The sequence below is a fragment of the Notechis scutatus genome, chromosome 1, assembly GCF_049901735.1.
Source record: "Notechis scutatus isolate UNSWTSFEM ecotype Mainland chromosome 1, rNotScu1.2, whole genome shotgun sequence".
Classification (NCBI taxonomy): Eukaryota; Metazoa; Chordata; class Lepidosauria; order Squamata; family Elapidae; genus Notechis; species Notechis scutatus.
In genome coordinates, this window is record NC_142009.1 from 260,704,076 (window position 1) to 260,725,377 (window position 21,302).

The 21,302-nt window shown below is 38.2% G+C and overlaps 1 protein-coding gene across 4 annotated transcripts in view; it reads right to left on the reverse strand.

Annotated features, from left to right (window-relative positions):
• Positions 1-10,866, reverse strand: part of PAMR1 (peptidase domain containing associated with muscle regeneration 1) — a 75,350-nt gene extending 64,484 nt beyond the window's left edge. For 2 of the 4 annotated variants that reach the window (XM_087951249.1, XM_087951247.1), the window contains exon 1: positions 10,423-10,729. In XM_087951249.1, coding sequence (XP_087807375.1) covers positions 10,423-10,498 — 76 coding nt within the window. In that variant the 5' untranslated portion in view covers positions 10,499-10,729. Of the gene's footprint in view, positions 1-10,417 lie in introns of all 4 variants that reach the window. The other 2 variants (XM_026664684.2, XM_087951248.1) reach the window with 2 other exon arrangements.
• Positions 10,867-21,302: the final 10,436 nt, after the last annotated feature.

Here is a 21,302-nt window from a genome sequence, read left to right on the forward strand (position 1 = left end):
GAAAACATGGTCCGATAAGCTACCTCTACTTTATTGTAAAGCTGCATTAACAGAATCTTGCAGGTCTGAAAATACAATTCTCCTGCTGTCATCTTTACAGACTTATAACTTAGGTAGAATTTCTCCTGAATCTCTTGCAGTTGTTGGCTATACTCCCTTATCCAACTGTTCCTTAAGCATCTTTTTGCCAGTCTCCCAAGGTCTTTCCCACATACCATTATACCCTAACAAATATTCCTGAATTTTGTGAAAATCACTTGATGTAGTTCTTCATTACTAGGGTTTACAGTGGAATTGCCACATTTGGTCATATTTTAATGAAATATAAATATCTTGATCCAAACACTCATCCTATAGTTACTCTTAGGTTCTATCTTTTTTTCAGAGAGTAGACAGTCCATCTTTTTTTCACATAAAGAAGATACTAAACCTATTGTTAGTATCTAGAGAAATTCATTACTAAAGTTCTTTGGAAGACACTGGGACATGAACAAGTGCTGCCCACTGCTCTTTAATGCAGCCATACAGCAGTCACACGATCTTGGGAAAATGCATGGATGCTTTAAAGATCTGACTAAAGTCTCCCAGTATAGAAGAGTAGGCAGAAAGCCTTGAATGAGTACACAAAGTTATTGTGGTGCCCATTCCCTGACCCAGCTTGCATTGAAAAGTTCATCCTACTTAGCTTTTTCAACATTCACGGTCAACATTAATTATGGGAAAACATAATTGCCTATCAAAATGTCAAAACTTGCAGAAATAGTGAAACTGATCTGTTTGACCACATAACAAACAAAAACTTTTATGAAAGACTGGAAATCTTATATGGACTTCTTGCTGAAAAAATAAAAATAAATGATGATTTATGTATGTGAAGAAACATATCAATTAAACCAAAGAATAAGGTGATTTGTAAAATATTTAAGAGGAAAGAGGGACAATAAGAATGTAACTATGTTAAAAAGAAGGTACAAAACCACTTACATATTTCCTTCCTTTCTTCCTTTCGTCCTTCCTTCCTTCCTTCCATCTTTTATCAAATGAAGACTCTTAAGTATAATTTTTTAAAAATGGAAAACAGAGTTGCATTCTGGTAAGTAAAGGTAAAGGTAAAAGTAAAGATAAAGGTTCCCCTCGCACATACATGCTACTCGTTTCCAACTCTAGGGGGCGGTGCTCATCTCTGTTACAAAGCCGAAGAGCCAGCGCTATCCGAAGACGTCTCATGTGGGCAGCATGACTTAATGCCGAAGGTACAGGGAATGCTGTTACCTTCCTACCAAAGTGATCCCTATTTTTCTACTTGCATTTTTACATGCTTTCAAACTGCTAGGTTGGCAGAAGCTGGGACAAGTAATGGGAACTCACTCTGATACACGGTGCTATGGATTTGAACCGCCAAACTGCTGACCTTTCTGATTGGCAAGCTCAGCGTCACAGCCACTGAGCCACCGCATCCCCTATCCTGTAAGTAAAGATTATGTAATTCATTTGTAGTAATCAGTTTGGTCTAGAGGTTAAGGCACCAGGCTGAGACTATGAATTCTAGTCCTGTCTTACCCATGAAGGCCAATTGGGTGATTTTGGGCCAGTCACTCTCTCTCAGCCAAACTCACCTCACAGGGTTGTTGTTATGGGGAAAACAGGAAAACTTATTCAGAAGTAATCACATCATTGGTCTCTGAGTTAAATTGAGAATAATAAGAATGTAGCAATAGATACAAAAGAAGGAAAGTTTATTTGCAAACATCTAAACTGGGGGACAGCCAATGAATTCAAGAAGAAACATATAAGTGGACTCCTTCCTGTGCCTCTCAGAGTCCCACACATCATTAAGATTACAGTTGTTATAATACTGTTTTGTTATTGACAAATTATTTTACCTCAACTATTCCACTTGCATATTTGACATGTTTCTGCTATATGTTTCTTCCAATGGTAGATCTTCAGTAAGACAGTTCTTTATTTATGACCACAAGTGCAACCAAAGATTTGGTCATTGAATGAAGCAGTAGTTAAGTGAGATATCACTTGACTGCTTTGCTCAACAACCATAATCCCAGCACTCCCAGTTGTAATTGTTAAGCAATCTCCAGGTTGTTAAGCAGAAGAAGTCTTAGGTAAAGAGTGCAGGGTGCCTCAGAGTCAGCGGGGGAGAACTTGGGAGGCCACATGTGAATGTGTCTCTGTTCTGGAGCTGAAAATCCTCCCTGCTGAAATCCAAGCAGGATTTTTAACTCCTGAACAAAGATACTTGTGTGAGGTCTGTGTGAGAGCTCCCCCACCCCAAGGCACTTTGCACTCCTTACTTTACTATGCTGCCTCTCTGCTCACAAGCTCAATATCCTCCTTGCCAAAATCCAAGCAGGCACAGAGCTGAAATCCTTTGGCAGGCAGCTCTTTCAGTCAGGCCCAAGAACAAAAGAGCTACTTCCTGAAAGATTTTAGCTTTCTTTGCCTACTTGTATTTTCTGAAATCCAAGTAGGCATGGAGCTGACACTCTTCAGTGAGGAGCTATATTTGCCAGCCTCAGAGATGAGAGGAAGTCCTCTTGGCAGGAAGCAGCAACTTGCAACTTTCCCTGCTGACTTCTCCATTGGCTTCACTTTCCCAGGTATACCATGTGTTCATTGTGCAGAACTGGCCAATCTCGTCTCAAAGGTGATTGGAAGCAGTATGTTAATGTATTAAGCCATACTTAATACATGAAGTATTAAGCAGTATTTAACATGTGAAGAATTTGTACAGCTTTATAAATCCTTAGTAAGGCCGCACTTGTGGTGGCTCAGTGGCTAAGATGCTGAGCTTGTCAATCAGAAAGGTTGCCAGTTTGGCAGTTCGAATCCCTAGCACCGCGTGATGAAGTGAGTTCCTGTTACTTGCAACAGCTCCTGCCAACCGAACAGTTCGAAAGCATGTAAAAATGCAAGTAGACAAATAGGGACCAAGTCAGTGGGAAGGTAACAGCGTTCCTTGCACCTTCGGCGTTTAGTCATGCCAGCCACATGACCACGGAGACATCTTCGGACAGCGCTGGCTCTTCAGCTTTGTAACAGAGATGAGCACCGCCCTCTAGAGCTGGAAACAACTAGCACGTATGTGCAAGGGTAACCTTTACCTTTAATAAGTCAAGGGACTCCAGTGCAAGTAAGTAACAGCCATATAGCCTCATTCAGATTAGTTCCCTCCGCATAAAGTCACAATGTTCAATCTGTCTAAATGAAACAGTAAAACCATCTAACAGAAATCAAATGTTTAAAAATGGAAAACATGGCATTGATTCTTAATCTATTTGCCTGCATTTGACTTCAGAATCTATTTACATGTAAGCATAGCAAAAACAGATCCCTCAACTTGCAAGACACTGGTCAGGAAAAAGTAAAAATGCTAATATACTACTGATCTTGAAAGAATTAGGTTGTCCTTGACTTACAACAGTTGACATAGTGACCATTCGAAGTTACAAACAGTAAAGAAAAAGAGACTTATGGCTGTTTTTCACACTTATGACCACTGCAGCATCCCCACGATCGCATGATCAAAATCCAGATGCTTGGCAACTGACTTATATTTATGATGGTTACAGTGTCTCGGGGTACAGTGATCCCCTTTTGCAATCTTCTCACTGCAAAGTCAATAGGGAAGTTAGATTTGCTCAACAACTGTGTGATTAACCTCACAACTGCAGCAACTCATTTAACAACTGTGGCAAGGAAGGTTGCAAAATGGAGAAAAACTCACTTAACACCTGTCTCACTTAGCAGCAGAAATGTTGGACTCAATTGTGGTTGTAAATCGAGGACTACCAATATTGGGTGGCCACTCTACATGGAAAGAGGAGAGATGGAGAAGCAAGTTTCCCAGTTGTTCCTTTCTGAGGAGGGAAGTATGTTTTGGGAAAGTGTCAGAAGCCACATCATTTAGCGCCCTGCCCTTCAGGGAGAATTTTGTCCCATCATTAATGTTAAAAAGAGATTCATTAATGTAAAAGAGAAATCAAAATGATTATATTGTTATTAATTTTATATAATGGATTAAATGGGAATGAAATAGAAAATGTAATTTGTCACATAAATGTACTTGGAATAATAAAGAATATGAAAATTAAAAATGGTTATAATGTTAAACAAGAATTTAAAATAAGATTACTCTATAATAATTAGTAAGGTAATAAAGAAAATGAATACGGAGCATGAGCATGGAAATCAAAAAATATAATATTATTAACATTTAAAATTGGTTTGTTATATAAATGCTTTTGGAATAAACATAAGATTTATTATGTAATAGGGAAAAATACCATGTGGAATCCGATTGGGGGAAAAAGATATATATGCATATATAATAGTAAACAGGAGATCATTGTGGTTAATATAGGATGTAGTAACTAAAAAAGGCTATTTTGACATGTTTTTTTTTTATTTGTTATATACTGAGGGGAAAATATATAAAATAAAAATAGGTGGCAAGATTGAATTGACAATGAAAGGGGATAAACATTTTTAACATATTTTAGGATTAAACTTTTTTCTGTCTGGAAATGATGAATGAAATAACATGAAATGATCAAACATATTAAAAGAAAAATGGAATAGGTAATGATATGATATGAAACTGGATAAGAAAGCTGAAAATGTAAGTATGATTATGTATGTACAGTATGTTAAAACCTGAAATCACATTGTTCACTCAAAGAGATGTTTAAAGAATAAAAAAAAATTTAAAAAATGGATAATGTTAGAGAGATTCAATTGCAGCCGCCTTTGGTAGGTCAAATAATGGACTCAGTTTCGTCTTCCACATCAGGTAGCATATCATCTTGGCCTTACTCTACTTTCCTAACTATGTTTCTCACTGTATTTCATGTTTCTAAGGTATTTTGTTGTTTTAATGGAAAAAACAGGTAAGTGACCATAGCATGCCAAAACCTGTGCTGCAGCTAATTTGAAATAGTCTTCTTTGACAGAAAAGTATTTTTTTTCCTATTAGAGTGATGGTGTGAGCAAAACACTTGAATTGCTGGCTAATACTGATGCCAAACCATCAACACATCTCCCAGTGAAACTGTTGGCTTAAGGAACATATGATAGATGGCCCCTCAAACTATTCTAGAAAGTTAAAAACTAGAGGATTTGCAAGAGTATTAAGCATAGCAATGACAAAAAAGCCATCCCAACATCCTAATCTGCATCTGAACATTTTTGAATGCTGTAAGCCTTTCTGGAAGATCAGCATAGACACTTTTTAAATGGCTATATTTCTTCCACGGCAAAAATAATTGAGTGAATATAATTACCTTCCTTTGAAAAGTATATAGCAATTAATAGAGGCAATTTTTATGTATACCATGGCTGACAGAGAAAGTTAACATTTCTTATTCCTCTCCATTCTCTGTAAATGTAAGAAAGAAAGTATAAGATGGCCAAATGATTCTGATGAGCATTCTGGACTAGATGAACCATATGTCAATACAGGAGCCAGGATAAAATCAGTTCCTCCTTGTCCTAGACCTTCCACCAAGAACTCTGTTCTAGACTAAGCAGAACATTTCTCCAGACTACAGCACCACTAGGGGAAACAGTAGAGATGTCCAATGTATTGTGAAAACCTTGGGAATAAAGGCTGATTTGATATACTGCACGTAGTTCCACCTTGATGAAAACCAGTAGCATTTAGATGAATCTACTCACACCCCTGGGTGATCTTCCAACCTGATCAGGCTTGATGAACAATAGCTGAGTAAGAGTGGGTTAGTAACCCTCCTAATATAAATTATTCTCTGAGTGTAACTCAGAGAATAATTATCAGAAGCATTTCTTTGTGCTTGAGTCAGCTACTATTAGCTACTATGGTTAGCTACTATTGAAGTAATATGACAGACTTCTCTAGCAGACTAACATTTTTCTGCCTGTACTTTAGATTTTGTCTTTACCATTGAGAACCTCAGCTAGGGTGTGAACAGGCTTGCCTTTGATTTCTTGACTGACGCTGACTGCATCTTTAATATTTGTTGGAAGCAGACCTTCCAATGTACAACTAAGTTTCCACCACTCCCAGTGCCTAACCTGACATGTAGAAACCCTCCACCCATTCCTAAGGCTTTTACTTGTAAACAAAGAAAAGTTCCTTGGTTCCTATTAACTCATATGGTTAATAGGGTGTCCAGTTTTATTTGGAGTCTCGTGAGTCTTTCTGGCTTGCTAAAATTCTCTTATGCTCCTTTTAGATTACAATGAAAAACATATGATATTTCCCCTTAATTGTAGCGATATAGAGAGCTCAGATTTTTCTTGGCAGAGAAGACATGAAACACACTTTGTGCAGTTAGATTGATGATACAGGCTTTTGACCTTTAAAACAAATCATTTTTGGTAAATCTGTAAGGCAAGCACTAGTAATTCCTCCCAAATATGAGAAACAGCCAAAGTATTTGACGTAAATTATAATCAGAATGGGGTCTTTTTGTTTTCTGTTGTAATGCTTATTTTAACAAGTCTGCTTCTATATCCTGTACTTACAAAGAATTAGTACAATACTTTAGGATATTTACTGTACATAAAGATCTTGTTTTCTGTCTTACAAGTGTGACTTGCCCCTTGGGAGAGGATTAGTAAAGATCTTATATAGTCTGCAATGCAAAGTTATTTGTTTGGAATGTCTCTCTATGAATCATCTTCCGAACCTCCCAAGTATCCCCAAACAGGCTGAGAACACAAGGGTGTGATCAAAGACAGAAAAATGCTTTACTATGGAGATACATTTATTTACTGTATATTAAGTAAGCAGGATTGTAGAAGTGCATCAATGTTTCTGGAAATACTCAAGCCATGAGACACTTCTCTAACTGCTACAAGATATTACAATGCCCAGAAGAGGCTTATGATATCCCAGTCACTCCTTAGATCACAAGCATTCCAAAGAGATTTCTTGGAAGGCTACAAATACAGAACAATAAGTAGAAAAAAAAGATGTGCTAAAAAGCTGATCCTTCTTTGAATTTTAAAAACAAGATTATGAAGCTTTGGGAAAAGCACAGTTACTATGAAGGATGCCAATGCTGCACTACACCCAGTTATTCATATTGAATACTTATGCAACCCATATAGGCCCTTCTGTCCAAACTGGCTCCATCCATTCAGGTCTGAAGCCAAATTTCTGCCCAAAGCATTATTTTTTTCTTTAAATTCAAGTGACTCCATGGTAGAAGTCAAGTGCTCCATTCTTTCCAAAAATCCAAGGATATATATATTCACTATCCTCCTATACCTTTGCGAGGAGAACCTATGAGGACTGTCCATAATTGATCAACCACTACAGCCTCTTTAGTTTATCAGGAATGTATTCTATTATACTTAAGAAATTCCTAGTTATAAAGTGAGGAACAAATTTCTTCAACTGCGTTGGATTATGATTCTGCAGTTTTTGGATTAATGACTTCCATCTTTTCCTACCATGTAGTATTGCTTGTAACTCAGGCCAATTAGAAAGTTAGCCCTGTCATTTCAGTTGTTTTTGCCGGATCTTCTATTCTTTAAGTATTATTTATTTTGATGTCACAAGCAGTGACAAAACCAGCAGAAAGAGGTTCATCTCTAATAACTAATCCAGAAGTTTCCAAGCAAATATCTTCCAGGTAGGCCAGGGCTGTTCAACTGCACAAATTCTCTACTGGAACTGCTGGTTGGGAATAAAAGGAGTTGTAGTCCCAGCATCTGATGTGTGGGAACCAGCACTGCACCAGAGAAAACTAAGCTACTGATCTTTGACAATTGCTGCTCCTGTGATAAAAGCACATGGATAAATGTTGGCAGAAATGAAATGCAGGGATGTTCTGCAAGAATGCATTCTTATGCAAGGAGCTTTACTTTTCTCACTGAACTGCAAATAGTCCAGGCTTATCTCTAATCAATATTCACTGTCTGCAACTGCAATTGATGTAGCTCATAGCTGAGCTGTATCATCTAAACTGAAAACATCTGAAATGATGAAGAGTGACCAAAACCTATGAGGGCAGTAAATATTCTTGCAAACACAAAATTATACCAAATTTCAGATGGAAATCTGAGTTAAAATTACTTAGCTGAAGATCTATGGAGATTCTCAATCATCCTGGCCATGGTTGTCCCAAAGATGCTTTTTCAATAGGCAACTGGACTTTCTTATTTTTCTTTGAAGACATTTCGCTTCTCACCAAAGAAGCTTCTTCAGCTCTGACTGCAATGACCAGCTATCTGCAAGGAATATAAATCCTTCCATTCCCTACCATCCAGCCAGAGCTGAAGAGGTTTTTTGAATGAGAAGCAAAATGCCTTCAAAGAAAAACAAGAAAATGCAGTTGCCTCTTGAAAAAGCACCTTTTGAGAGTTACTTTGCTGTTGTACCTACTGTGCTTTGGTCTCTTTCTTTCCTCATCCTTATTCCTACATTGCTCCCAATTGCTTGTCTGCAAAAAAGTGGACTTCTGTTTTCTTGGATGCGACATTGTAAGGTTGGCTAGATGGACTACCACGTCTGAAGCAACTGGGTTAGGACACAATTGAGATTATCCCACTGCTCTTCTTCAGCTTGGAGTATTAATTTTCTGCAGGGTAAATACTCCTTTAGCAGGGAACTGCTTACTTTCTCTTTCTGGAACCAAACAATTATAGTTTTTATACTTGCTACTAAAGGGATTCTATCACAAATATTCCACTTAGACTTGTGATAGACCCAAACTAGAGCCTGCCATAGATTTGCCCAGGAAACTCATTTTGTTTGATTTTAATCCTTTTAAATAGATCAATAAATCCCAATGCTACATATGGAATTATTTATATACACCATGAGCTGCAGTGCTTGGAATGCCATAGTATTTACTACATGCGATTTTTACTAGCATCGTCTTCTTTAATGAGTCTGAGGAAAGCAACCCAAACAACTTGTTACCCCAATTTCTCTCTTCCTCTCTTCTTATATTAAAAAGCCAAGCCTTACTCCATAAAGTCAGCCACCCTAGAGAGTAGGATAGATATTTTACTGATTTTACAGATTTTACTGTCTCTCTATATAGCCACAGGACATTAAGGATTTTCCTATTCCTGATTTCACAGCTTGCAACATTTCTTTTATTTTTTTAAATGCTGAGTTCACATCCTGGGATATCTCCCAAGGTTGCAATTCTATGAGAGTGGCCAAGAGCTTCTGGGAGGAAGAACATGATTTGTAATATGTTAGTTCGTCTTCATAAAACAGCAGGGCAAGCATACATTTGCTAAGCTATGCATATGAAAACTGCAGATTTCCCAGTGAACCTATACTCAAGGGGAACAGTGCAGGAAAATACATCAAAGAAAAGTATGTGTGTTGGGTTAGCTTGCCAAAATTAAAAGAAAAAGCACAACCTGCATAAATTTGGCCCATTTAATTTCTACATTGTTTTTCTCTTTGATGTAATACAGAATGAATATAAATGTGTACACACGCACACACACACGCACATACATACATGGGGGCGTGTGCACACACACACACACATATATACACATACACACACACACACACATACATACATACATACATACATACATACATACATACATATAATTGCGAATCAACTGTGGCATTTGCAATCCTTGGCTCTTTTTTTATTTCCCCTCCAGGAGCCAAAAAAACCCCCAGTTCAAATAAGTTCTTACTGTCCCCATTTATCTGTATTTACTCCCTTTGTTCTTGTTTATGTTAATACTTATACTTGTTATCTTGTACATGTTTGACAAACAAATACACCATTATATACACCATGAGCTGCAGTGCTTGGAATGCCATAGTATTTACTTACTACATGTGATTTTTATTAGCATCGTCTTCTTTAATGAGTCTGAGGAAAGCAACCAAACAACTTGTTACCCAGACAATTTCTCTTTTCCTCTCTTCTTATATTAAAAAGCCAAGCCTTACTCCATAAAGTCAGCCACCCCAGAGAGTAGGATAGATATTTTACTGATATTACAGATTTTACTGTCTCTATATATAGCCACAGGACATTAATCTCTTTACCATTTTGGATGAAGAATTTCCTGTATATAAGAACATGAAAAACGCGTGTGAGTGAGTGAGTGAGTGAGTGAGTGAGTGAGTGAGTGTGTGTGTGTGTGTGTGTGTGTGTGTGTGTGTGTGTGTGTGTGTGTGTGTGTGTGTGTGTGTGTGTGTGTGTGTAGCGCTGTGGCTAACACATAAATGATCCGGACCCTCTTATTTCTCTGGAAATCCCAGCTAGAAAAACTTTCTGTCGCCCTGAGGGCAAGAAAATAGAACTTCTACCACTCAAGTCTCCTCTCCAACACTTCCTGCGAGATCGAAGAAAACTCTACCCTTTCCAGACGGGAAGGAGCGGTCGGTTCTTTTAAGCATGCATAGGAAAGCAGCCTGCCAACTTACGGTACCTCTTGGCAGGCAGGAAATGAAAAGGAGTTGCAGGAGGGTTGCGAGTCCCAAATGCCTCCAGGCAGATAGTGCCATGCTGCTGCTGCTGCTGCTCCGGCCGCCCTGCGCAGAGGCGCGCGTTTCCAGAAAGAAAAGCAGACACGCGTCCTTTCGCCTGGGATCTCACCAAGCGGTGATTCTATGAAGGGTCTCAGGTTTCAAGCCTCAGTTCGCTCTCCACATCTTTCGAAGAAGGAACTATCTTCCAGGCTCGTCAGACGGCCAGACAAACACAGCGACGTCACCCCCTTCACACCCCACACCCCCAAAGAAAACACTGCTCAGCGGTAACTTTAACCCTTTGTCAACGCGGGCAAAGCCGTCCAGGGGTTGGAAGGAGAGGACCAGCCAGACGCAAAGCAGCACTCTAGGCCAGGGGGGCAGAAAGTGGACATAGAATTGTGTGGGGGTTGAGCTTGGTGGGACACATACTTGATTAAACGAATCCAGGAGTAGAACACGGTTTAGGACGCCGTTTGGTCGTGTGCAAAATACACAGAGAAAGGCATGGAAGGCTGCTTTAGCTCGATCTTTTAATTCGACTCACTGCAGTACCATGGAGGGGTCCGTCCAATGTCTGCCCGTTTGGTCGCTGTTGGTGGAAAAAGACCATTCAAAACATTCCTTTTCTTTCCATAAACTTTTCAAAGGCATCCGAGAGAAGAGAGAAAGTGGCTTCATTGCAAGGCTGTACACGGAGGTCCCCTGTTTTGTTGAATGCTGGGAGGAGGGGGCTTTAAGGACTGGACTTGGTGAGGGACTGACTGAACTGAGGAGAGAAAGCTACGGCACATCTCACTGCGCAGGTGTTTGGCAAAGGTGTCGGAAGTGATTTTTGAAAAGACAGAAGCCAAGGAGGGGAGGCATTGTTATTGCTAACAAATTCTACTTCTACTAATTGTTTCTTTTGAGGGCTGTTGATTACCCATTGTTCCTGATAGGAGTATCTGGTTGACCTAAGCAGCTCAATTTTCAAATGTTGAAAGGTGTCAAAATGACTTTCCTTCGAGGATTCGATTTTCCCGCTGGGAGAGCTCCAGCGCAAGAATACGGACAACTGCTTGAAAGCTGGATCTTTTTATTTTTCAGGAAGGCGAGGGACAGCGAGAAGTCTGTGTTCCTGGGCTAGCTAGCTTCTTATGTCAAGTCCCTGGTTTTTTATACCCTTTTCTTCCTTTGTGAGTTGACTTCGTGTGAATGTTTGTATTTGTGCTTAATGTGTCAAATTCTGTTTGAGTTTGTCTTTATTCCTGCTGGAGGGCAAACTCCGCGGGGTGCAGAAGGCAAACTCCGCGGGGTGGTTAGATTGTATTATCGGTTTTTTTCCTAATCTCTTTTAGCTTTATAATGGATTTTCTTTTTGTCTTGTGGCAATCTCCTGTCTGTCTCTTTTGTAATTTATATTTTTTGTGTCTTTTGTCTGTTTGTTTTGCTTATTTGGTATGTCCTGTGTTCGTAAGGGTTTCCTTTTCTTATTTGTCTAGTTTTCTTAATTACTTAGGCTTTTGTCTATAGGGATTCTTTAATACCTTTTATTTGATTCCTTTTCCTATGTAAGTTTGTTTTATGGCTGGCCTGATATTCCCCTTTGGCTTTTCCTGTTTGAGTGACACTACTGTCTTCGTGAAGTTCCCTTTCCACACAAGGAAAGATCACCCAGTAAGTTAACACAGAAAAATAAAGAGAACAGTGAAGGGAAATCAAGAATGAGGCACTATCTTCTGCTTTTTCCTTCTTCTCTTTCACCTGGTCCAGATTACAGTAGTTTTTCATCAGAGGGGGGAGTTTCTGGGAGTTTGCAAGAAAACATGGGAGTTTTGCATGGAAATTCACCTGGGGGAATCAGCAGGGGTGATTCCAAGCTGTCTTGTGGACAGCAAGGGAACCTTTGTTGGGATCTCCTGGATAGTGCAGCAGTACTAGTCTTCCTTCCTGAAGTAAATTCAGATGATACCTATGCAAGTATAAACTTGGAAAAAAACAAAAAAACAAAAAACAAAGAGTAGAGAAAATCCTGGATAGGATTAATTGAAGCTCTTCAGAAAATGCAGAGAAGTGGGAGAAAAAAACTAATTAATCAGGAAAGTGTTAAACTATGAATATCCTTGACTTAAGACCTCAAAGTTTTGATAATATTGATGGTTATGACTGGTCCTCGGAGTTCTGGCTGTCCTAGCACCTCCATAATCACATGATCATGATCTGGGCACTTGGCAACTGGCTCACACTTATGACTGACTGGTTGCAGCACCCTATGATCACATGATTGCCATTTGTGACATTCCTTGCTGGCAGGAAACATTGCAAGTTGTTGGGATAAGTTTCTTCTACCCCCACACACTCTGTACTTGTGCCTTGCTGGCCATACACTGTACACACTCAGTATACAAACAGCAGCCTCTTTAGCCAAATATCAACCCCTAGACACAGGTTTTCCTGTACCCAAATAAATACTAAGTGGGAGATGTTTTAATTAATTGAGCCTAACTCGACTGATTCATTTTTACTAGCAAAAGTTCACCTCCAAGAGGCTGATCATTCCGTTCAATTTCAGCCCAGGATGTTCTTTTTCCCCCAAACAGAAGTATTCTATTTTATCCCACTATATTTTATCTCATCCCGGAACTAAGTTTTGCTTCTGGATTTTCCTTAGAGGAAAGCACATCTGAAAATTCCATTCTGATCAAGAATTAAATTGCAACTCTTTCTTTGAACTGCTAAGTGGGTGTAAATGGGGTATTTTGACAGGTGAGATGAAAGGATTATGTATGTTTCAGGCATTCATAGAAACAAGTGTCACTAATATTGGTACTTTTAAGAAGGCAACATTTCTTTTAAAGTGGATATAAGTGAAAAGGTGGGAATCACACTCCTGAATTCAATGCAAGGCCCTAATCATGTTCCTGTTACACTCTTCCCAGAAGAGCTAATCTTGTAATGTTAGTGTCCAAATCCTTCTTTTAGATTTGCTTTTTGTGCTCTACTTATTCTTTGTGCTCTACTTATTCTTATTCTTATTCTTTATAGCTTTCTTCAACATAATTTTCCTGGTGGAACTGTGCCTAAAATAACACAAAGTTTGTTTGAAGGTTACAGTTTTGGGGACTTTTAAGGAAATAAGGACAAAGCTAACTTAAAACTTTAAAGAATAATGCACAGTGTGAAGAAACTGGACAGATTCTTGGAGTGGAGGTAAGTTTCTATAATCAATAAAAATAGAAGATTCACTAGATCGAGGTCAGCTATTTTAAGGGTAAATACTTTTTCCTTTACTACTGCAAAGTTTCATATCTGGTATTAAAGGCATTCCCATTAATGTGAGCTGCTTGAATAGCACCATTTCAGAAGAGTTAACATTAAAATATTCTTCACTAATGCATTCTCGGAATATATACCAGACACAAGGATTACTAGCATTATTCCCCATCCTCCAAAAGTGTAATTTTTTCATACTTTCCTGTAAGAGAAAATAAATTTGCTTTGGGCTATAACATTTCCACTTAAGGATTTTTTTAAATGAAAAAAAGATATAAAGAACACAGTATAACAGTTTTATAATGTAAATTGGGAGCAAAAGACAGAAGAACTTGCTTAGAAAAAGAATATGAGTACCTAATTTAACAGATTTTAACTTTAACTGTTATATTGAACATTTCCACTTATTTAGAGTTTTTATGCTGCTATTTCTTGTTTAATTTGAATTTTTCATGTTACCTATTGAATTTTCATTACTTATTCAACATTCTGTTTCTTATATTAAGCATCAAAATGTTTCTGAGTATTTGGACCATTGGTCTTAACTATTTTTTTTTTTAGTATTTCAGAAAGATGTGTATATTTTCATAAATCATCCTTCTGTCTTTTAAGGCTGTGACTTATTTAGAGGTACTGAAATTGTTCTTTCCTGTGGTACAGTTCAAACCTATTATTTTCTTGCAGACAATGTGGGAAATATAAACAAACTAAGTTCCTTCTTTATTTCTTACAACTTCTTTTCTAGCTTCAGTTAGTCCATCAGTAACTGAGCTTGTCCTTTCTTGCATCTTCTCCAATATCATATTTTAAAGTGTGTTCAGAAATGTATGCAATGTGCTAAGGACCATCACACCACATATTTGTCTATAGCTTGATTGCTTCTTGTTGATGCCTTACATGGATTTTGCCAACAACTACAAACTTAGATTTGTATAGTGGCATCTCAGTACTTGCTATTAATTGGTTCTTGGAGGCATGATGGATACTAAAAACTATGAGTGCCAAACAAACCAGATGACGTACCACATGACTCTTTGTTTTGGCAATGAAAAATTTCTGTCTGTCCTTTTTCCTATGTCAGTGACTTTCCCAGCATGGCTGACTTCCTGTCCATCCTCGATGGCCATTACCTCTTCCTTTTGCAGTGTGCTGAATACCAAAGAAACTATGAGTACCAGGATAACATTTTCATATCAAATGTGTTGAGTACCAAATTTGATGAGTTTTGAAACAATTGAATGGAGAGGTACCACTGTATCTTCATTGTAAGATTCACTGTGTTTTTTAAGATTTATCAAGGAGAAAGCAGGCTACATGGGGCGGAAAGGGTAGGACCTCTCCTCTCCAATCATCATCAACTGGAACCCACCCCAAGGAAATTAAGTGAATCAGCCCAACACTGTGCTTCCCACTGATCTATATCCATGGCTGATAGTATTTAAAGCTGCCAAAAGGTTAGATAGCACAAGTATGGAATGCTACCGTGTTTCCCTGAAAATAAGAGCCTGTCTTATATTTTTTTTGCCATCAAAAAAGGCACCAGGACTTATTTTCAGGGGATGTTGTTCATTGATTCACCTCACTTGCACACGTTGCCCCTGGCTTCTTTTTCACTGTCAGAGGCCTTCAAGAACTTATTCTTCTGTGGCCGGCAAGGCTTTCGTGAAGGCCTCTGCAGCCAGTAACAGACCTCCAGATCGATCCAGAACTCTGTTATCAGCTGCAGAGGCCTTCAGGAAAGCCTTGCCAGCTACAGAAGAAATGGACTGGCAAGGCAGGTGTTGGGGTGTGCGAGGCCTGGCTGCAACTTTCCAAACGTAAGTAGTAGGGCAGCTCCACCCCACCATCCCCACCCTAGCTTAATTTTTACCCATGCACTCTGGAGTGGGTGGGGTCTTAATTAGGGCTTATATTGGGTGCACATGTAATAATCAAGCTAAGGACTTACTTTCGAGGTATGTCATATTTTTGGGGAAATACGGTATTTATCATTTAGAATGAACTCATTTAAAAAAAACAGATGCCAGTCGTAAATTATGACAACCTGTTTGGAGATCCTGGAAATAGTAGTCCAACATCTAGAAAGTACCATGCTGGGAGAAGACTGGCTCACACAAAAATCAGATAGAAAGTTTTTTGATTAACTGCTGGGCTGTCTTTGCATAATGTTAAGAAAGGTAAAACAGCATGGGTGACCACAGCTAGCCATAATAATACCGTGTTTCTCATATAATAAGGCCGGGTCTTATTTTTTTTTGAGCCCCGAAAAAATGGCTAGGTCGTCTTTTCGGGGGTGACTTAATTCCCCCCCCCTTGCATCTTTGGGCAGGCGGGCGGCGACAGCTTGGATGTTGACCTCGGCGTTGGTGGACCACTTCATATCGGGGTCAACGCAGGCAGCACTGTATCCGGGTGTGCAACAAAAGTACTTCCTAACGGCAAGTCCCCCCCCCCCCCATTCCCCCCCATTTCGCATGTTTTAATATAGGCCTTAATTTGGGGGGGAGGGGCTTAATTTCATCTCATGCCTATAAAACATGCTGGGACTTCCTATTGGGGGAGGCCGTATTGTTGGAGAAACAGGGTACCAACATGGAAAAATGCATCACAGCATAAGCTCGACTCTTCTGTACATGTGGCAGAACACCTCAATGCATGTTTTATCACTTGACCTGTCCCTCTCCATTTCCTTAGTGAGGCTTGCCAAAACTCTGGAGAATTGATTCTCTTAGTCAATGATTATCGAAGATGAAATTTTGGGGCTCTTGTCAGCAGACTTCTGTTGCTCTTCCTTTCAGAAAGAGAAAATGCAAATTAGTTAAAGCCTGGAGCAAAGCTGTATCTCAGAATAGATATTAAATGCAGATAAAACCCAGACCTAAGGGCTAGCCCCAAGGGGTTTAGTGTAATATTAATCGCTGCATTTTATTTCCCCTTCAGTGTGTTATTGTTGCCTGAGAGATTTGTCTACAAAGCAGCAAAATGTATGCCTGTGTGTCTCTCTCTCTCTGTGTGTGTGTTTTTTTAAAACACATTTTAAAGGAAATACCCAGCTTCATCTGCAACATCAGTTGAACAGTTTTAATAACTTACTGGAGGATTGAAACCAAGATTGTCCTCTGCCCTTTGAGCTGAAAGTATGTGCACGTAATGCAAAATTTAGTCTTTATGAAGTTTTGTCCAGTCTATTCACATTCTCCCAGGACCACTTAAAAGGAAAGTCAGTGTGTCAAGTTTCATGTGCCTCAGACTGCAAGAGACTGTCATCTGTCCATCTCCTCCTCTTCTTCTTCCTTCTCCTTTTAAAAAAGGACTTACAATGTATTCACCATATTTAAATTGTTCCTCAAGTGACAGAGTCTTGTTCGTGTGCAAGCACTTGACATTTAGATTGTCTTCGCCCCAGAGCAATAACTCAGAATGAAACTTATTTAGGAGCACAACAAGTGATCAAAGTCCTGCCCCAAATGTGTGTTGTGTGCATTGCATGCACATCAAAAGAGGCAGCGCTTCAATCACTCAATTATGCTTGCCATTTTAAAGACAGTGACTGCTGCTAAGGAAAGCCTTGTCTTGGATGAGATCCAAAAATCTGTAAGCATTTGAAGATTGTATAAGGTTTTTGACTCCTGGAGACTGCTAGGAGAAATTTCCACAGTTTCTTGACAAGATTTCAGAATCAGTTTGCCACTGCCTTCTTAGGACTTAGGTCTTAGGACTGAGAGAGTGATTGGGCCTAGATCACCCACCCGGCTTCATGCCTAAGATGGGAAAAGAAGTCACCATCTCCCACTTTCTAGCCTGATGTCTTAACTGTTATACCAAACTGGTTCTCTATCCATCTATCCAGTGGTGGGATTCAATTTTTTTTACTACTGGTTCTGTGGGTGTGGCAGGGGAAAGATGCTGTAAAATCTCCAGTCAGAGGTGGTATTTGCTGATTCTCTGAACTACTCAAAATTTCCTCTACCGGTTCTCCAGAACCAGTCAGAACCTGCTGAATACTTTAATCCTTTAACCTCAGACTATCCACTATTGACCTCACCCCATTCCTAAGAGGTCTGTAAGGGGCGTGTATAACTGCACCATCGTGCCTACCGTCCCTGTCCTATTGGTCCCATTTATTCGTACCTATTTCCTGTATTCTTACTCATGTTTATACTTATACCTATTATCTTGTAAGCGATTGACAAATCAAATAAATAAATAAATACATCTCTCTATATCTATCTATCTATCATCTATCTATCTATCTATCTATCTATCTATCTATCTATCTATCTATCTATCTATCTATCTATCTATCTATCTATCTATTAGAGGGAGGGTTCAGGATTTACATCAGTAGGAAAAGATCCAGGGAAAGAAATGTAATCAGCTTGTCTTGGATCATATTTTGAAAAGACTAAAATATCACAGACAGTTCTAACTCTGGATGAACTCTGGATGAAAACAAATTCTTAACCCCTGAGACAAATTTATTCTTGATTGTTCCCCTGAAACAATCAGGGGGGAAAAAAAGTGAAAAAATAGAGGGAAAGTATGTTGTTTAGGCAAACATATGATGGCTTTTCCTTTCCTTCCAATTGTACCCTTATATACTATTTTATATTTAACATTTTATTGAACATTGCCCAGGGTCCCTCTTTGGAGGAGGGTGGATGGTTCAGAAATGTGAAAAATAAATAAATAAAATATAATGCCTTACCTCCTAGCATGTGACATTGCCTAGCTAAAGTAAATCAAAGAAGCTTGTTAGGATTGAAGCTGGTCAGTAGTTCAATGGGAAACACTAGAAAATTCCGGGTGTTATAGATTAGACGGGGAACTTAAATTTTTTTCCCCCCAAACAGCCATCAGCAGACTATTCTGAAATATGGCCAATAAAACTAAACAAACAGGTCCATGTAGTTATAAGAAGTCAATATTTATTAGAAAGATCTTAGCGAGATGAGAATAATTACTGTATAAACTGTTGTTTTCCACTGTTCTTTCTCTTTTCTTCTCCTTAATAGAGTTACCAGTATTACGATAATGTTGGAGATTAAAACTGATTTACATTTATATTGTAGTGCTATTGCATCTGTGGTATAGTGGTTAGGGCATGGTTTCTAAGCCTTGACAACTTTAAAATATGTGAACTGCAGCTGGCTGGGGAATTTCAGCTGGCTAGGGGTACTAAACTTTTGAAGTTTTGGATAAATAAATGTGTCATACATGAATGTGGCAGTTCTGTTTTGGAGCTATAGTTTTCAGAGAAACTATAAAAAACTCAATAGCAATTATGAGTGGGAATCGCCCATCATTAGACTTACCAAAGGCAAGGAAAAGTTTTGTCTCCCTTAATTCTGACAAAACCAACTGCTTTGAAAATGCCTTACAATTGTGGAGAAATCTCCCATTTGTACTTACAAGAGCTACCCATTGATGGAGGAGCAATTCAATCTTTCTTTAAAATGGGCATTTCATTCCCGGAAGCAATATTATACCAGTTTAATTTGTTTTTAATTTATACATTATATCTTACCCCAAACAGTGACATCATCATGTAAAAATGCTCTTTACAAAGGCATAACATGAAGTTCCCTGGGCTATTGGGAAAACAAACTACCATGCCTGACTGTTTGGGAGGAAACTCTTGCCTCATAAACCACAAGCCAAACAATTTAGAAATGCCAGACTAACCAACCAATTAAACAAATGTAGCATGTCTTCACAGTTTCAGCTACAAAGGAAAAGCTATTTGCCAGAACTGGAGAGGATATATTATGAGCTATATAAAAGTGCACTATAAGACCAAAGAAACCCCAATTATGGCCTTTGGACCAGATAACACAACAATAAAATAAGTAGAATTGTAATTATTAATAGAACTTTTAAAATGCAATGCAATTACGTAAAATACATTATTATTGTCAGACCAATTTTAGTCATATTAATAGATTTCCATGTAACAAAATATTCTTTGGTAAATGAATACTTTATTGATGTGCAGGGCTTACAGAGGTACTGTTATGTGCTGGTTTAAATTGGATTAATTTAGCATTAATTCCTGGCTAAATTGGCTGGACTTCCTTTCATAATATGGGTGAAAAACTAAGAAATCGAATTAAATTATCTTTTTAGAAAGATCCTATAGTGTGGCCTTCAGGAAAATATGATGTGTTTTCACTCCTTATAGTTGGCTTATTATTTTATTTGTTACTTTCTTAGAGTATGTTCTAAAGAATGCCCTTAGCTACCAGAAGGAGATGCTGTTAGAAGAAATAAGAAGCGTATATAGTTAAGTTGGAATAAAGAATAGGTACAATCATAGTAAATATGATTTAATATGATGGACATTAATATGATTAATATGAATATTATTAAAATTCAAAATTAAGAAAGTTCATTTCTGTGATGGATGTAGTCTGGATTCCCAGGAGGGAGGGAGTGTGTTCTAGAAAAAAAGAAGACTGTGTGAGAGATAGAGAGTGAAGGCAGCTCCTCCCTAATAGTTCCTAGAGTATATTGCTTGATATAGGTGTAGTCTGCTTCAGTTTGGCAAGATTTTGTCTATAAGTATGAAATAATAAAGAACCCTGGGAAGAATCACTACATATCTTTCTTGTTTTATGGAGCCTAATAATTTCTGTAAAATAATTTGCACAAATACTATTGTAGAAGCAAAAACTGAGGCACACTATTTTTACCTATAGACATACTATTCCTGCCTCTCACTGCTTTATATTTTTTCCGCATGTGCAGACTTTTTAAAAAATGGCAGAACCATCCTTCTGTATTTTGTATATGGATGATATAGTAATATTAATATCTTATTGAGATGGTCTGAGTTTTGGAATATTCTCTTGACCATTATTTTATAGTCTAACACTCAAATGTGTCGTGTGCTGGCAAATCCTAGAGCAAATGCTGGAGGACTAACGGATTATGGTAGAGACATCATAGCTGCAGTCATCAAAGAATATAATCCAGCATCTGCTCTAGGATTTTGAAAAAAAAAAGTTGGAATTTACATTTATATTGTAGTGCTGAAAGATTGCTTTGGTATGTTTGGCTACTGATATTCAAGTTTACAAAGGCATGAATGACCAACATCAGATAATAAAGAAAACAAGGGTCATAGTTTTCTCACTAAATGAAATTAGCACAGCTGGTTATTATCGCAACACAAAGTTGTTGAAAGAAATCAAAATTCCATAAACCCATGGAGGAGAGTTCATGGAATCAGTTCGCTTGTGACAATGACTCATCTTGCTCCAAAACATATGCATCTTGAGTAAATAAGAACTATTTTTTCCATGAAATTAACTCTAAAGTAACCATATTTTTAGATATTTAGCAGTCATCTCAAAGGAAACCTCTTTCTTTTTGTGATTCAGTAGCTCAAAATAATAGCAGCACATGATTCATCTCTAGCTAGAAAATTCAGTCAGGCATCACTCTTTCTGTAATATCGATCAAATAAAGATTTTAAATATGACTTCGGAATATTAAGAAATAAAAATAGCTTGGCTAACTCTCTATAGCTACAATTGTCATCAAATTGTTCTTCTGTGCCCATTACATAAATGCCTAAGGTCTT